General features: G+C 39.3%; 1 protein-coding gene across 3 annotated transcripts in view; it reads right to left on the bottom strand.

The window, feature by feature from the left end:
* Positions 1–18129, bottom strand: part of LOC139775316 (terminal nucleotidyltransferase 5C) — a 116841-nt gene that overhangs the window by 35484 nt on the left and 63228 nt on the right. The window contains exon 1 of one of the 3 annotated variants that reach the window (XM_071711223.1): positions 10829–10969. The exons of the other annotated variants lie outside the window; for them this stretch is intronic. Within the exon in view, the coding sequence (XP_071567324.1) occupies positions 10829–10954 (126 nt within the window). The 5' untranslated portion in view covers positions 10955–10969. Of the gene's footprint in view, positions 1–10828; positions 10970–18129 lie in introns of those variants that run through there. 3 annotated transcript variants of the gene reach the window in all.

Genomic DNA, 18129 nt, shown 5'->3' with positions numbered 1-18129 from the left:
GACCGGACTATGATCGGTAGATTAATTTAATCTCGGCTGATATCTGTGATCTTTTAAGTACTATTATCTCTCTTCTTAGAGATTAACCAAGAGATTAACAGTACCCTAAGCTCTCCTGCGCTTCTCTATCTTTCCCTTTAAACAATTTCTTTAAGAAGTAGAAACTCCCAATCTGCTAAACAGATACGTGTAAAATATTCAAACGTAATGTTACGAGTAGAGCAAAGTAAGAATACAATTTCAACAAGTTTTTCTCCGGAAGTGTTACCTTATGAATTAAGAATACGCTGTAACATAAACCTCGAAAATGCGAGAGGGTGCTCGATTCCGCTTCGTTTTCACGTCGGATGGAATTTCGTGACAGACATAAATCTCGAAAATGCGAGAGGATACTTGATTCCGCTCTGTTTTCGCGTCGGATGGAATTCTGTGACAGACACTGAGAAGCTACAGTAAAAGGGTCTGTGGAACATTCCTGCGGATCATCGACCGCTTTTCGCTCGTCACACATGCACACGCTTCGGTATTTCTTCACGGTTGACACCTCCTCCGTTTTTCGGAGGGTCGTTCGATCACGCGTTCTGTGTGTGCACCGCGAGAAAACGCGTTCTCACGAGATAAGGTGACCCACTGACACACACGGAAATGTCGCTAATGTCTAAAATTATCGTAGCGCGTCCTCCATCTGTTCCACGAGCCAATCCGTAAACGCAGTGGGCGAAAATCGTCGGAATACTCCGACGCGCATCAACCTCCTATGTCGTTTGGTGTCACGTCTGCGTTAGGGACTTCGATCTTTAAAGTTAAACCGGAAAGAGTGCCGGCCGATTATGAGTAAGTATCAAAGAATCCACGATAATCGGAACACACCATATACTCGTATACTCGGAAGATATCCGTTATTCATAAAAACGTTCGTCTCGCGGAGAAAAAAACCTCGTCGAGACATGAAAAATCCCAATATAGAATTGATATAGTCACGAGTGTATCACGTAATAAAAATTCTGCGAATTCGAAATCTTCATTGCATAATATTTCATATGAAAAAACTCCCTGATATAGACTTTTATTGACAATATTCAAACAGCCACATTACTTGGTAGTCAATCGCGATTATAACTTCCCGAAGGAAACGCAAATATCGCGGCGTGAGTCGTTAAACGCATAAAGTTCATTACTGCTACATTATTTGTCATTTAAATTATTATCTAATAATTTTCGCAGGACAGACAAATTGACGACTGTAAATTACACAGTAGCTTGTGGATTTTTTTAAACATAGTTCTTAAACGACCTGGCAAGAAAGCATCAATGGAGAGAACTTCTAATTAAAATACTCGTGCGTCACTATTTATCCGATCAGCGCGATGTAAGAAACGGCCGCAAACATGTATATTTGATTATCGATTTAGCCCGAAGCCTCGTAGTTATCCGGAGGTCCAGTCTCCACGGTTGAAAACTTCAGCTTGCGTAACTGCGGCGCACACAAGCGCATGAATGTTGTTGACGCATATGCGATTATCAGACTTCCGTCCAAGCGAGCTTGGCAATCGGTATCCAGAAAGAAAAAAAACTGACGACTAGTCGTGGGCAATAAGTTTCGACGTGGCACAAAACAAACGTGGCGTAAAATAAATGTCGCAAGATTTATACCGTTAAGAAACAATGTACGTATAATGTGTAAAGCATAATTTCTAACTGAAGGAGAGAGAGGGGAAAGAGAGAAAGAGAAAGAGAAGAGAGAGAGAGAGAGAGAGAGAGAGAGAGAGAGAGAGAGAGAGAGAGAGAGAGAAGGGGAAATTTGAATTCTTATCCATATAATTTATGCAGAAAATTATCTCTTCGTAAAATGGACTGATTGTTATTTACTAGAAATCTTTTTCGAAGTAAAATTTACATTTAAATTCAACATTTGAATACAGTATTTCTGTGTTTTTTTTTTCCACCAGACGATGTCTAATATTCTTCCTGAAAGTTACGTAATATCATTTCAGTTTCTTCAAGTCAAAGCAACATTAATCATAGTAATTTTCACTGGAAGTCTTTCCAATATCCATCTTCAGGACTGCCAAAGGCATTCACAGTCACTCGTGGACTTTTTTGATGAGAAGAAGAAAGTTAAATATCTCTGTTTAATGATAACACATTTTGATAAAACGATTGATAATAATGTATTATTTTACAAAAATATGCATTGATCAAAGTGTGTTTCCTTTCATTCGAAATATTATCGTTATTATCGTTATTATCGTTCCTCAATCAAGAAATAACGGGAATAATAAATTATTTCATGCAAATTTGTGTTGGAATCACGCACACATGTCTTCCTTCGGTTGCTTCCTTTTAAACGAACACGAGGCACGCACACGCGCGAATTGGTAATAGCCCAATTTTGCTGGTGGGGAGATGACTAATGGTGGAAACGTAACGTCGCAATAAAGCGACGCTGAGGCACCGAGGCGAGAGACACAGGCGTGTTTCTGGCAACGAGGAAGTCCCGAAGTGAAACAATGGCACCCGGTGCACGTGCATCGTGGAATCTCTAAATGCAACAGGATGAAAGCTGGCCCAGAGACAAGCTACTTCCGTCCCCGAGACTTTATTCGGGTTTTCTCTCTTTCTATATATCTCTCTTGCTACTCGCTTCCCGTGTAGTCTCGTGGTAGTCTGCCATCAGGAAACTTTACAACATCGGTAACAAATCGAAGCACGGCGCCATTTTGCACGGTGCAATCTTCGCCGCGACCGTCTTGTAAAATACGTGCAAAAATCACCGGTTTCCGCCGTCGCGCGAAATTGTGACAGCTTTATGGATCCTGCGAGACCCGTGCAATTTACTCCCCCCCATTTATCCTGTCTAAGCGCAACCGAATTGTGCCGCGACGCTAAGCGACTTGCCGAAATGTAAAATGCGTATAATTGCAAGGAACATTATGGGGTACGTCTAACATGATAACGGCGTTTCTTGTGCGCCGACATAATCTGCATATTTTAAATCGCTCGCGTTTATCGCGTTTGTTTTAGTTGCATAATTCGACGTCATGATAATGTGAACGACGTGCAAAATGTATGTCAAAGCCTTCTAAAAACAGTAATTTTTTAAAAATTATCTAACTTCCTGCAATGATTATAGACTGGAATACGGAATGTGTATTACAGAATATATTATTATATAGAATAATATATAAAATAAGTTAATCATTATTTATCAGCGATAATACACGTATCCTATAATTAGTTATTAAGTAAAGTAAACATTACGTGATCCAACAAATTTTGTAATATTATTATTGCATATTTGACGTAATATTATATAAATAGATATTTTATTTCATTTTACATTAAAAAAAAATTTTAATCGTATTTTCTAAACTTATATGTCTATTTCTAAATTAGTAGAATTATTATCTCATTGTTTGTCGGTATAACTGCGTCAAGTTATAAAGACGGTGAAGTATATTGCGCATTATGATTGAAAATGCACCTTAAAACGTAAAAGCAGTAATCAGTTAAGTTTCATTCAAACTACGACGCGTAGCCGTAACAGAATCAGATTGCCTGCCCCGTAAACAACGTGTCAAAGTAAGACGACGTCTTGTTCCACTACCGTAAACACCTCGTGAAAGGCGACTCCTTGAGTTTCATTTTGCTTGTCATCGTACGTGACGGAACGATTTCGATGTACGACCTCTGGTGCAACAGCCTCGATCTTCAACAAGTAGCACGATGCGCGTAATAAAAGATCGTGCGATTCTATTATGTCGAATGCTGCACTTTAACTTTTAACATATTGATACACGAATCAAATATCATCTTTTCAATGTAATCGAAACTGTGCACTTGTGTCAATAAATAAAGCTATGCAGAAAAAAATTATGCGTTGTATTAACAGCATTAGTTAACAGCATTAAATTAACAAGATTATTTTCAATTAGATTTCTGTTAGCTAATACTGTTACTATAACATCATTTGTTTCCCGTATATTTTTGAAAATATTGTCTATTGTCTATTATTTTCAGGATATTAAATATTGTCACTTTGCAAATAATGTTTTACGTTGTTCAACAATTAATCAAAAGTAACACAAAATTTTGTATAAAATTAATTGAATAAATAATAATTGTTTACAGAAAAATATATTTATAGAAAAACTAGGCAATAAAATTTTGTACATATGTTCACAGACTTTACCCCAACTTAAGCACGTAAAACATTCAATCAAGCATTAACATATTGCATTCAATTATAATCTTGTAATTTTCGTCAAGAAATAATTACGGTCAGAAACCCGTTATTGGCGAAGCCGATTGAAAACAATTGAGGCAACTTACGAAATCGTTTGTATTCGACAAACACGCGGTCGGGAAACTAATGTAAATTCACAACAGCTGCTCCGTAAATATATTTATAAATACAAGAGTCTCGGAATTCTTGATTGGACATCAAATATACCACATTTCAAAATAGATATTAGATATCTCAGAAATACGTATGCCGTGCACTAAACTCGTCGACACAAGTCTCCTCATTCTAAGAGCATGCATTATTTTTACTGATAAACATATATAGTTGTAGAAGAAGTACACGTTGTTCACTTATCGGAGCCGCAAGAAAGAAAGAAAAAACTCGTTCGTAACTCACTCACGGGCCGTGCCTGCTGTCCATTAGTCCCAAATGGCTAAATAAACGAACAGTAACGTCGCCAAAAATGGAGCTAACTAAAGCCGATCGGAATTAAAACACTCCGGGAGCTCAACCTAATTAGCCCCGGTGATCATTACGACGTAGCAATGTTGCACAAAAGCTATCGAAGACTTACGTGAATGCACGTCCTCGGCGCGGCACGCGAGCTCGCCGGTTTATCGGCGATACGAGTTGCGCGAGATACCGTTGGGAATCGGAATCCCACGAACGACAACGATTTGTCCATTAGCATAGCTTCGCGTCGTTATCAATTTGTCGATCGATCGTGCACTCGAAATCGCACGCTCGCGACCCGTTTCTACTGTGATATTTTTTTTTTATTTCGACCATTACGTCGCGCGAGACCTATGTTCTATAGCCTTTAGCGGCGGTATAGCGACTCTACATGCGAAACTTCTCCGTTCAATACGTGAGAGAGGCTTCTCTCTATCCTTGTAACAGCTTTAACTTTTTTTTTTTTTTTTTTTTCAATGCAAATTGTATCAGAACAACGTGCGAACTTGCGGAGATTCGGAATAGAATAAATTGAAATTTGCGGGATTTTCGGATTAACGTAGCACCGTTCGTAAGATTATAAAAATACATTTACATAACGAAAAAATTCATAAGCTAAAAATTATATATTTTTATTATATTTCATATTTTTATATAGTTACATTTTCCGATAATTACGTAAAATAAAGATGTATTCACTTCTGTTAATAAATGATAACTCTTTTATTTGGGCATTTCTTCATTATACTATCTTACTGACAATGTACGTACATTTCTTAGGGGGGGGGGGGGGAGGGACAGCAAACGACGAAAAAAACCCTTAGTTTTTACGTGGCTCGATTGAATGACAATATATCGGGTATCGCATCACCAGTCGAGTCATGACAAACCACGTTACGAGCGCTTATGCAACCGACCGCGAATCTTGATAATAGCCTGTACAGGCCGATACGAATATAATTGCTCAATTATCTCAAACAAAACTCTCTTACATTATTTGCATTGCAGCATGACTTTGTTACGTGCGCGGCTCTCTCATTCATAACGATATCGATTCCACGGAGCGTCGAGCAAACGTTGAAAATTAACAGAGGACAGTGGAACATGTATATTAAGTTAATTCCCCGCGTTCGCGAAATCATTAGGTATTCGCGGCGTGAACTAACGCTCGATTTTGTTCGTGAACGAGGCAGCGTGCCAAAGGCGTAATCGCACGAGGAGGGAAACACCGAGAGCGTCAAGCGGCGAGAGAATTTCGCGAGGACGAGCGCGACGGCATGGCAGCGGCACGTCGCTCCTTCTGTCATCGCTGTCATTAATGCCATCCTGGGAAAGAATGCCATGGAAGATTGATTCGCGCGGCAAGAGAGCGCGGCGGAGCGTCTTCTGCAAATGCCTTGGCTATTCTAAATACCAGAAAAAGGTCACGTTCGCGGTAAGCATCGGGTTCTCTGGCGCTTGGCGCGCAGCCCCGTAATACTGCAACATTGTCGGTCAGATAAACTAGGCTCGTACTTTCACGCGATGAGCGCTCGAATGCGCGCGCGCGAGCCGGTCTTTTTCCCGCCTCGCACACAGATTTCGCTCTCAAACGAAACAAAGAAAGCGAACGTTATAGCAACCAGGAAGTGGATCTCCCCTTCGCCTCGCGGCGACGGCGGCGGCTCCACTCGCTTCGCTTTCGATATTAAGAGAGAAAGAGACTTGATAATTTCATTTGACACACAAGGATACGATATGTATGTGAATGTTAATCCTTAATCCTGCTACGGCGATCTTTTATTATGCAACTACTGCGTCGAACCGATGTGACTTTTGATTTGTAACGGTATCTCGAAGATCAAAATCTATAATTGAAATCGTGTAACTGAGAAATTTTATTTACTCAATTTTAGAAAGTTCAATTATATTTCATATAATATATTATTATATGAAATAAATGATTTATTCTCATTAGGATATCGACACATTAAAACTAAAAGATTAAACACTTAAAAGAATTTTCTCTCTTTCAAGATTAAAAAGAACAGAAATGCGTTTCTGTTCGCGCTGTTATTGACATGGTCCGTTTTAAAAAAAATGTTGTGGATTTGATTCGAGTTTTTGAATGGGAGGTAAATATCGCGAATCTGGAAGTACGGCAAGAGAATAATGCCGCACGTTCCAGAGCGTGCTACAATGGTACATTGTGACTGACCGCCTATAATCCTCTTTTATTCGCATTCCGCACTGTTTCAAACGCAATTCTTCCTAGCTGCTTAGAATTATCATTAAAAAGAAGTGTAATTCGACATTTTATGCGACGCATTAAAAGCATATCAAAGAAAGAAATAATGAGTAGAAAATACAGAATGGAAAATACTGAGATTATGCAAAAAGTTAAAAATTCCGCGAGACCAAACAATAATGAGTATGACAAAAGGTTTTTTTAACTTATTTGTAACGTTTTTTAATGCCACGTGTTACATCTGACCTCTTTTAAATCATAAATTTAATTATACTTTAATAAATTGTTAGGAAATATTTAAGTAATAAAAACCAGTGCAATGATAATGGTAATAAATGACTTAATAATTATATATGTTGATGATTAATTTTGATCGGACAATAGTTCGAAGGCCAAGTTCCCTTAGTCCAAGTTTACATTTCATTGGTGCAAAAAGGACACGATTATAATTGACAGATTTTAGTGGTTCGATATTTGCTCACCGATCGCGGTATTTAAAAACAATTTTTTTGTAATTGCGTAACAAACGCGCTTGTGATCTTTTAACTTATATCTGGTCCAATAGACCCGTATCATTTTTTGTAACGTTCTCTCATAAAGCTTCGGAATTTTCTCGATTTTACTTTTCGTTTGTTCTTACGCTACGAGCTGACGTTTGATTGCCAACAGAAATAATCCAATGCGAGTGAATGTTCCTGTGGAGCCAATCGCGGGTCGTGCCTGCGTGAAATATCTCCGGCTCTATCGGCGAGAAAGATACGGGACATAAAACTAACACGAGATCCGAGCGCGCGTTCGCCATTTCCATATAATCCGATATAATAAAATCGATCTCGACTGGTTTTATAAAATCGTTTCATAAACCACGATTGTAAAATTGCAGACGTCGAAAAAGCGAGAAACAATTATTTATGATTAGACGGAATTAAGAAATATCAACAACTTACTTAATACTTTCACTGCCGTTTAACGTTTGCACAACGACTGTTTTTGTCACCGGTGGCGGTGATACGTTGCAAGCGTGAAAGCGTTAAATAATAACACGATGCCTTTTTTACGCTTCCAAAAATGTTTAACGCGGAATGTATCGTTCATGTTGAAAAATGTTGAAATGCTTGCGTAGAACAGGATTTTTTAATTAATCGCCGCTGTTTCATTAAAATGTGTAAACATTCTATAAATTTGCCAAGTTATATAATATGCATAAATATATACATGTATTTATAACTTTAGATAAATAACACGGAGTAATTATGTCGATGAGAATTCAATAACAGTATCCTTGTGGAATAAAATTCTGTGTATTATACATTTTAAATTTATACATGTAATATATGTATGTATGCGCGTTTATTGTTTCTCCCCGCAGGGCTTACAAGGCGTTTTTGTGAGGAACGTTCCCAAACCTTTATACATGTAATATTAATTTACATTAAATTTGTAAATTTAATTCGTGCATTGTGGTGTTTTTCCAGTAAAAAAATATAAAGAATCGAATAAGCGGCATCGAGCAGTCGAAACAAATCGGATCTGCTCGTTAACGTTACATTTATCACGACGATCATGTAATAATTTTCGAGAGATTTGACATTTACGTTGTATCCTCGCGAGAGGTTAATAGCTTCTCGGTACTCGTTGACTCGTAAGAGTAGTTAATGAGTGGCGTGCACGCAGAGTCAACACTCGATGAGTAGGTGCGTTTCACCTGCGAACGAGAGTGCGAAGTGTAGAACAATGTCGTCCGTCGTGTCGAAACGGTATTTTCTCACGTTAAGCCACGATGGGTTTTATAAAGGCGTCGCGAATTTGTCGTCAAGCTTGTAGATTAGTTCTCTCCTTACGGGGATCGAGTAAAGGAAAAACAGAGTATCACGATAAAGCCCGCGCCGCGGACGGACAGAGTCAGCGCATCCACGACGTTTTACGCAACCACGCGATGCCACGCCGGCATTTAATTATCGCACTCGCGATTAATCATCGGCGCTGTTATCGAAATCTAACTCTACGGTCTATGAGTTGCGGAGACTTTTCAATAATGCATGAATGCACAATATGTTAACGCAGCAGTTATAGCGCCAATTCGCGCCACGTCAGTACGAATAAACTCGTTTTATATAACCCGACGAGGATCACTTTTCGCGACGGACACTCGCTGCATAATGGACGTAATCGCGTATCTATAATAGGCAACGCGCCGACTTATTTGCGGACGCGCGCGAGCGGGTTCCGCCTACAAGTCCGCTCGAAAACGATACGGGGAAAGAGGTTTTATCACTTGGCCGCGTCCCGTGGTCCATTTCTTCGCGCCTATCTCCGTCGCCATTTATTTATTATCATCACGGTCGCCACGCTGCGAGCTGAGATTACGGTTGCGGCGCTGCGCGATACTCCGTATAGCACCAAAGAAACGAGGGTTTGGAGCGGATAAATATAGCCCTCCGAGATACCTCTTCATGCATAAGGTACAATGGGATGTAAGAACGAGAGTGAGAAACCTGATACAAAGAATCCGACCACATCAAAAGACATATCGGTGCGCAACTCGCGTACATATTTGTATATACTCCTCTTGTATTTTATTTCAATGCGAAACATATTTCCACGCCATTCGATATAAATAGAATCAATTCTACTTACTTTTATTCGATTATTTTACAATTTTACCAATATACTTGCCATACAAAATAAATTGCATGAAAAGAATAACACGCTCCCGAATTTAACAATTAATTTGGCGATAATTTCAGCTCAGGAAATTGTAAATACTTTTTTCAGTCTTCCGCGTATATGCTACTATATCTTATTCGAAGAGAATCTCGGAGGTAACGGCAAAAGATACGTCAAGTGTTTTTTTTTCCAATAAAAAAAATTTTTTATCGCACTTCAGATAAGAGCCGATATTCTTTGTTCCTAGAGTTCTCACTCGATCACGCTTAAGCAATGAGCGAGAGTGAAAATGGATCTCGGCGATTCGACGTTCTCCGAGCGTCCGAGCTGTTGAGAACGCGCGAATCATTGCACTCTCACCGCCTCGCGATACGAATTCAATCGCTACGTTTGTAACGAGCAAATAAATGGGCAATGGATATCCGTACAATAGAATTGAATCCGTAGGCAAAGGAAGGAGCCCGTATAGTGTTCTTGAAATTTTTCGATATATATAAAGCGATTCTTATTACATATGCTAAATACAAGGTAAAAATGTGAAACAGAGCACGAGATCTCTCCTTCCCCATAAGCTTCTCAAACGGAACATTGTCATTTAAAATAGGTGATTCTTTCCAGATGTTACAGCATTTTGTTGTTACGTTTGCAAATTTAGTAACATTAAGATACTACAACGAATGTTTATTTTTCAGCTCCATTAAGATTGGCAAGACGCGGATCATTAATTAAACATTTATACGCTAACTTTTAATGAGTCTAATGTGAATGACACAATGCCCAATTACATTAGTACGTCAGTATTACTAAATAGTTCTGCAATATTTTTGCAAACAATTTTTCAGCTAAAATTTTCCTCATAATGCATACGTACACGGTAAAAAATAATGTATGTAGATAAAAGCATTAGTGTAATTGGAAATAATCTTGTTAATTTAATACGTTAATATTTTTGTTTTATCAAAACAAATAATTGTTTCATTATTGTTATTGTATTAACGGGATTTCCAATTAGATGTAATGCAATTTTTTCCGTGTATATTCAAAGATTTATATCTTTGCTTTTAGCAGTATCTGTTAATTTTCAAGCTTTTTGCTTACAAAAATCGCATGTAAGATTAACAGATAAAACGTGAGTAAAGATAACAAAACTGATAAATCCATCATATAACGATCAGTGCATTCCCGTGTACATAGATTAAATCTTTATAGGTTTAATTTAAGCAAGAGTGACCGACCTTTGATCTATGAAACAGATGACCGAGACAGGTATCAAATGCCTGACAACATCGTTGAGGAAGTTCAGCTCGAGTCGACGTCACGCCGATAAACTGGACACTGACAAATGGAGCTCCGCTGCACATGTATAATAAAAGGATCGGCCGCGCCGATCAGTGTGTTACAAAAATAGCACTGATAAGAACGACATCATTGTTTTACGTCGTTGTTGACGTCAAAAACTCATAACTACGATAAACGAACGAATTACATATATGATATTCAATATCAAAATGTATAATACAGGAATTACATCGAACCGAAGTACAAAATAAAAGGCGAGCTTATTAATTGACTTTATATAAACGTGTTGGCTACGTTCTTCGCTGAGTAGAAGTTTACACGCCATTTCTGAGGCTCCAAGGAAAAGTCGATTAAGTAAAAAGTTAATTTTTGGAGTTACCCAGTCTCAGGGAAAGGCTTTTCGTCTAATCGGACGTTCGCGTTACGATCGCATTCCTTTCGCATTCCGAGTCGCGCGACTTTCACGATGAGCGACCATAGATCGGCGTCGCCATCCGCGGGTAGTACGACCTCGCGGATCCACCGATGTGGGACACCACGATAAGAATATACGCGGAGGGCCTTGACAGAGAGACGCGATCGCTCCTCCTACGAGTGGCCAAGAGAGAACGCGATCTCTGGGCTCGGCGTCTTTCCGCGCGGTCGGCCGCCTGCCTGCCTGGCTCGGCCCGATCGAAACGAATTTCCCAGACGCTCGAGCGGTCTCGCGCGCGGATTTCAACAGCGAGGGGAACGCGCTGCAATCGTACGCGCGCGCGCGCTTCGTGACGCAATCCGCGACGCTTGCGAAATAACCGTAAAATAGATGCAGAAAGGGACAGTAACACTTTAACGACGCGCCGCGCAAGCAGGTGAGAGCGCGAACGCCGCTTGATCCGTCGAGGAATTTCTGTTCATCTCGGCGGAAAGAGGCGCGGGCTTCTTCTCGGACCGCAACGTGATTTTAAACAATTCCCGGCGAATTCAAAGGGAATCTGTTCTCGGAGGAAATTTTACAGAGTTAATAATGCGAACGCTTAAGCGTGCGAAAAGATTTCGTAAAATCAGGTTTCTATTTTACGTTATACAATAGTTTTTCATTTTATTTTAATAACTGAAAGAAGAAGCAATGTAAAGCAATATCTGTTGCTTACGCTTTATGGATTCAAAAGAAAAAGAGATAAAGCCTTCCGTCACGTCGCACGACGAGAGAAAAATAACGCGGACAGAGCGGGAAGAGGAAGAGAAAAAAACTACGCGACCGAGGAGAACAACGCTCACGCACTCGATTTGCCAATCATAACGAGATCGGTTATTGCTCAGTGCTAGTACGAGCGTTTCCACGTGCATACCACGTCCTGGTACGTGCCGGCAAACCTTGAAAACCAGCCACACGTTCCTTTTGCAGGGCTAAACCGGAGCGTTCTCGGCATTTAAAGCGCGGTGACGTCGAGAGAACGAAGCGGACTGTGATCGGCGAAACGTCGGCGGTTCGCGCGGCGACGTTTATCGATCAGCTCGCAACGCTCCACTTCTCTGCGAATCTTACAGCGAAGCTACGAACCGCCGCGCACCGGCCGTACAAAAGGCTACGAAGACTATTAAACGAGCACGACTTCTATGACTTCTACATTCAACATCTAAGTTCTGCGTAGTATACATTTTTGCCGGCTTCCTATTCACGAGTAATAATTTTATTTAAATGCAGATATATCTGGGAAATCGTTGCGTCTTTAACTTAGGGTTGTACTTCAAATTGGTTATCTCAAGTCATATGAGCCGATTGGTGAATTTCAAGTAGCTCTTAATTTCATGTATTATACCTTACGCAATATCTCGCTTTATAATATGTAATTTCGCGGGATTTATTACGTTACACATATGTATATTATGTATTACACCCTTTAACGCACGCCAACATTTCGCTACGACGGACACCGTAATAATACGCTATGAGTAGTGGCACGCTGTGTTTATATTAATAAATTTAATATTACACACATATCCGGACGTATATAATCGAGTATCCTTCGTTGAAGTAAATAGTAAAAAAGTTGTAGAAAAGTTAATAGGAATATTTGTACATTATCAGCAACAACACTTTTAAAATTTTGTAATTACAATATCTTGATAACTTGAACCGCAATATTACGCCATATTTTTGTATATTTAAAAATTGCTCGAAACAATATAACTTTAATACTCGCCCGCGATTCTTATTGCTCGAGAACTTGGTATTCATTTAAGTCTGCGTCAAGGCAAAGTCGATTTCAGCTTCGCAAAAGAACATTCTTACTTCTGCCTTTCCATATAATTCTGGAGCTGGCTTCCACCGACCGTACCACGCTGCACGCTCCAATTCTGCGTTACGGAAAGGAAAAGAGGAAAAAAAGAAGAAATGCATAAATGCGAGGAGGAGACATGTTTTACACGCGTGAGACACGTGATCGTCGTCGATGGCGAAATCGTGACGGTTAAAGAAAAATAACTGGGCATCAAGGCCGGGTAGAGAGTTGATCGAGAAAGAAGATATAAGATGGAAGGCGCGAAGTGACAGGAGCGGAACGGAGAGAGAAAGAGAGAGAGGAAGAGAGGGAGCGAAAGAGAAAAAAAGAGGAGAAAATATATTTGCGGTAACGCAATTCAGCCTGACCACTTTCGGGGCCGTTTTTCGCCACGCCTGACATTCGCCGGCCTCTAATTGGCCGCACGACGAAGTCAGAGCGCCCGAGGTAAAGTCTTTCGCCCGCCGTATTTAGACGAACATTAATTATGCACTTTTACCTTAGACGGCCGTCACCTGTTTCGAACGCCCGTGCACACGCACGGCTTTACGTCTTACTTCGGCGCGGGCGCTCCAAATATACAGGGTGTCTCGGACCATAGAGCGTTGCATTGCAGATTTGTCGATTTGGAGACGGAAAGACTCAACAGTGAATCGCCGATTGCAAATTTTAAATGATAGCGTAAATTTCTGTCGAGTTAAATTGACGTTTATTGACGCATTTATGCAAATTTATGCAAATGACATCAGTTTTCTGAAATTAAATTCATTTCAGGCAACGAACCATAATTATCTTTATATCTTTTCCATTTCATTATGAGATATAATCTACAGAGTACGAGAAATTAAGATATTTTCTTTCAACAAACGACCTTCGTCAACTTGATTTACCAGTTTTGAACACCTTTCGATTAAGTAGTTACTATTTAACCTCGACATTTTGGAATCATTTCAAGAATCTATCGTAACAAAATTATACGATGATGTAGATATGAGCCACTGTACACATAGACTCATCGAGTGTACAAGTATAACGAGATGAAACGTCGAAAGACAATAGTTCGAAAAGCCCTAGCTTTCTACCGCTTCTGAAGATTGATTTCCGCTATGTTCGCTACAGCCGAAGTGAAAATGTCTGCCGGAACTGATCGCGAAAGCCATGTATTTGCTCTTAATTGGCATGACTACAATTGCTATAGCTAATTTTCTCTCAAGCTTTATTAACGTGAACGATCCGTGAAAGATACTAATAGTATCTCGCTGGTATACATCACGATTATATACGCATTGATCGAATAGAATTATATTAAAAGGTGAATCTAATTACGGTAAAAAAAATTGCCTTTCTGTAAAAAAAAGACTATAACCGGTTCTTGGCAGTCAGAAAAGGCAGTCAGGATCTTTTAACTTAGCGGAGTAAGCTAACAAGTAAAATAAATAAATAGACAAGATTTGAAATCAACGCTTGCGCTAGAAAATATTCAAACTAAACTTATCAGAAAAGACTTGGAAAGAATAAAATCTTTTGAAGGATATAATATTGAATATCACGATATTCTATTTCGCGTTTGATCCTAAGGATCGCGTGTTGCATGATTAATTAATACCATACCATGAATGTTAATTATGGTGACACGCAATTTGCGTGCATGAATGGTTCTATATCTTGAGTAGAGTTTGGATCGCATGCGACGTATAGATAAGGAATTTAGCTGTAAATGCCAAGTAAAATAAAGATTATGTAGAAGCATATAATATTTACACCAAGATTACGCCAATTATCGTAAAAACATTATCGTAATAACATAACGGTTAAAGGTCTATTATAAAATTAGACGGTTGGTTAAACATCGTCCGTCATAAACTCTCGATAAAAATCTCGCGCGCGCGAATATTTATCAGCAAAAATTATACTCGATGTCAACAGCAATATTCTTCATAATTATTTTATAACTACGCTAGGCGGTACTTAATAACCGCATTTATATTGCGTAACAAACGATTCTAACTTTAGTTCTTCAGTTAATGGCGCAGAAAATAATTCGAATATAAAGACTATAATCTTTTCCGATAAGACGTACGTTACGTATCATATAATATACGTTTATATATCTCTATATCATAATGAATATTTTCATAGATGGAAACTTAATTGGGTCAATTAATTTAATTAATGACCAGTTAAACATCGTAAAAGTTCAAACTAGTTAAGGCCAATAAGATTAATAACAGAACGTCACTGTAATTATTTTATTAATCTGCATATATTATATCAACTCAAGGTTTTGGCACAATTTGTGAAAGTATTTTGTTCGAACCGGATACGGCGACGCCTTGTTTTATTCGAGTAACGCATGGAGGCAATCATCCTGTTGGTGCACTAAGAAAAGAGGATCAGAAAATAAAGTTTTGAGTGATAAAAAATAACAAGGGACGCGACAGGCGGAGCAACGGATATAAAACGGATATAAAACAAGAAGGCGTGGTTGACCGAATAGTGGTTCGCAAAGGAGCGAACAAAAAGCCAACGGGAACGAATAAGAATGTGTGGCGATACCACACTTTGTGCGAATAATGGAAGAAAATAAATATCGACGAAATATATGCGTAATGATACTCGTATCCGCACTTGACCCAATGGATAGCGAACGCGTGATATTCGACCATGGAAAATAAAAGGGAGATCGTCGGTGTGACGCATTAAACGCCGTGTAACATCGCGGGAATGAAAGAAAAACGATGCGATCGTAAACAAAAAGCGTGCAAGGTGTACACCTTATTCCATTAATAACATTCGATCGCGGGCAAGATAAAGAAAATGCCGCAATGCGCGACATTGTATACCGGCGAGTAATGCATCAAAACGGACGTCGATAGGTGCCATGATAAATATGCGCGTGTTGCTCCGGGACAATCGCCAGAGATCGATCTTCCATCCGCTTGGAATTGACAATCTCCCATAAACAAAAATTTAATTGGCATTTTCACCATTTCTGAATGTGCAATCTTAAATAGCTCGGTAATTAAGCTTTAGGTGAAAAATCTGTGAGAACAGGCTTCGGAGGTAATAAATCAACGTTAAGTTGTTCAACCGTCCTTTGCCTGAAGGGGCAAAAAGAGGCCGTTCTGGAAAAATGCGTCGGTCAACGTAACTTGAGCGCGGTGCACTCGCACCGACAAAACCACTCGACTCGTACGTGAGAATGAGAAGACGCGAACCAGTTTATACGAAGTCATGCGAAATCAAGGAAAAAGAAACATGAGAGCGCGCGAGAGTGACGAAAGAAGAATGCAAAATTAGGCAACGCGTTCGATTTGCAAATGCACACGCGGCAACGTGTTGTTGCTCAATACGAATATTGATAATTATTTCATAATATTTTCCATTATTTATAATATTTCGTAATATTATTTTATTATACGTATCGTAATTCTTAAAGTAATAAATAAAGGAAATGAAGGAGGATATTCCGTTGTAATAAATTTTGGTAACGTACGTATATCCTTTATTTACTTTTACTTCTGATTCTCTCCTACTAAATATAAAAGTGCGTATTTAAAACTACGAGTGCTTATTGCCGTTTATTTGCCATCGTAATTTGGCAATGACGGCGAATAACGGAATAATTTTTCATGATGCCGAAGGGCGCACTTGACTCGTCGCCGCCCACATTGTATAGCGATTACGAACGATAAAGAGGAAGAAGAAAGACAGAAGAACGGCGAGGGAAGATGATCAGGGAAGAAGAAAGAGAACGGTGGGCGGGAGGATATTACGCTTTCACGATGGAACGCATGTAAGTGCACATTTTAATGTCAAGGAAGACGTGCGCACGCGCGCCCGTTTTGTAACAATGCGAACGTGGGCTTACCACGGTAAATACACAGTAGCGAATACGTCTTACTCACAACGCACGCTGAAACGACCTAGAAAGAATTAACCCTTTATAACCGCGTCGTTCTATATCTCATCCTACTTTCGTCGAAGTCGCCAGTTCGGCGGTCTCGTTCATTGTATCTTATTAATATAATGTTTGACATATAAATTTTTGTAAGTAATTAATGCAACAGAGTCAATTTGATTCGGTTAATTAAAATACCGCTTTTGTTTCTGGCAAACCGAGTTCTCAGTTTCGGAGATATTACGTGTTTTGCTAGATTTTCCGGTTAGTTCACGTTTAAACAGGAATTTAATGCGCGCATATTGAATGCCGGAGTAATCTTAAGAATTTAAAACAATTCGGTTTACAGTTTACAGTTTATGTTACATACATATAGCTATCTAAATTTGCAAAATTCGAATACAACGAGGTCACGTATGAATTTTCATGAGGCTACGCATTTACTATAACCGTCTCCTTACTCAACGACCGCTCAATCATACGAATTCCGAAACTTGACCTTCAACAAGCCGAACGATATCTCGTGTACAAGTTGTTTGGAATTATCGAAATAAAAGGTAAACACAAGAGGGAACGATCAAAGACGACAGGATTATGAGTCGAAACTAATACTTGCGACTGGAATGTCTGCGAATTCCTGGAACTTGTCCAATTAATAATCCACGCGACACGATAAAATTTTATTAAAGGCAATAAATCTCAATATATCGATCCAACTTTACTTAACGTTTTCTTTCCCACATTAAGATTCGGCCATGTCCCTCCAACGTTAAATCAATTTCGATTTTAATAGGTATTTCATTCATCTTGTGAAAGAGATGGTTGGAATATTTGCTTATTAACTTACAGTGGCGCATATTCGCGCGGATTCAAATATGGGACGAAGGTATTCGCGAGGATAATAAAAGCGATGACATCCAGTCACGGGGAATCGGCACATGTTGCAAATAGAGCCGTTGCACAATCGCAGCTATCGCGGCTGATATTTTCGAGAAACATAACTTATTACGCCTACGTCAATATACAGCCGCGCGGCACGACGCGGCGCGGCGTAGCAACAAATGACCCGCTT

This window comes from Temnothorax nylanderi, unplaced genomic scaffold (genome assembly GCF_030848795.1).
Source record: "Temnothorax nylanderi isolate EJ_2023f unplaced genomic scaffold, tnyl_v1.0 TNYL_tig0096_pilon, whole genome shotgun sequence".
Lineage (NCBI taxonomy): Eukaryota > Metazoa > Arthropoda > Insecta > Hymenoptera > Formicidae > Temnothorax > Temnothorax nylanderi.
This window is presented reverse-complemented; position numbering and strand designations above follow the sequence as displayed.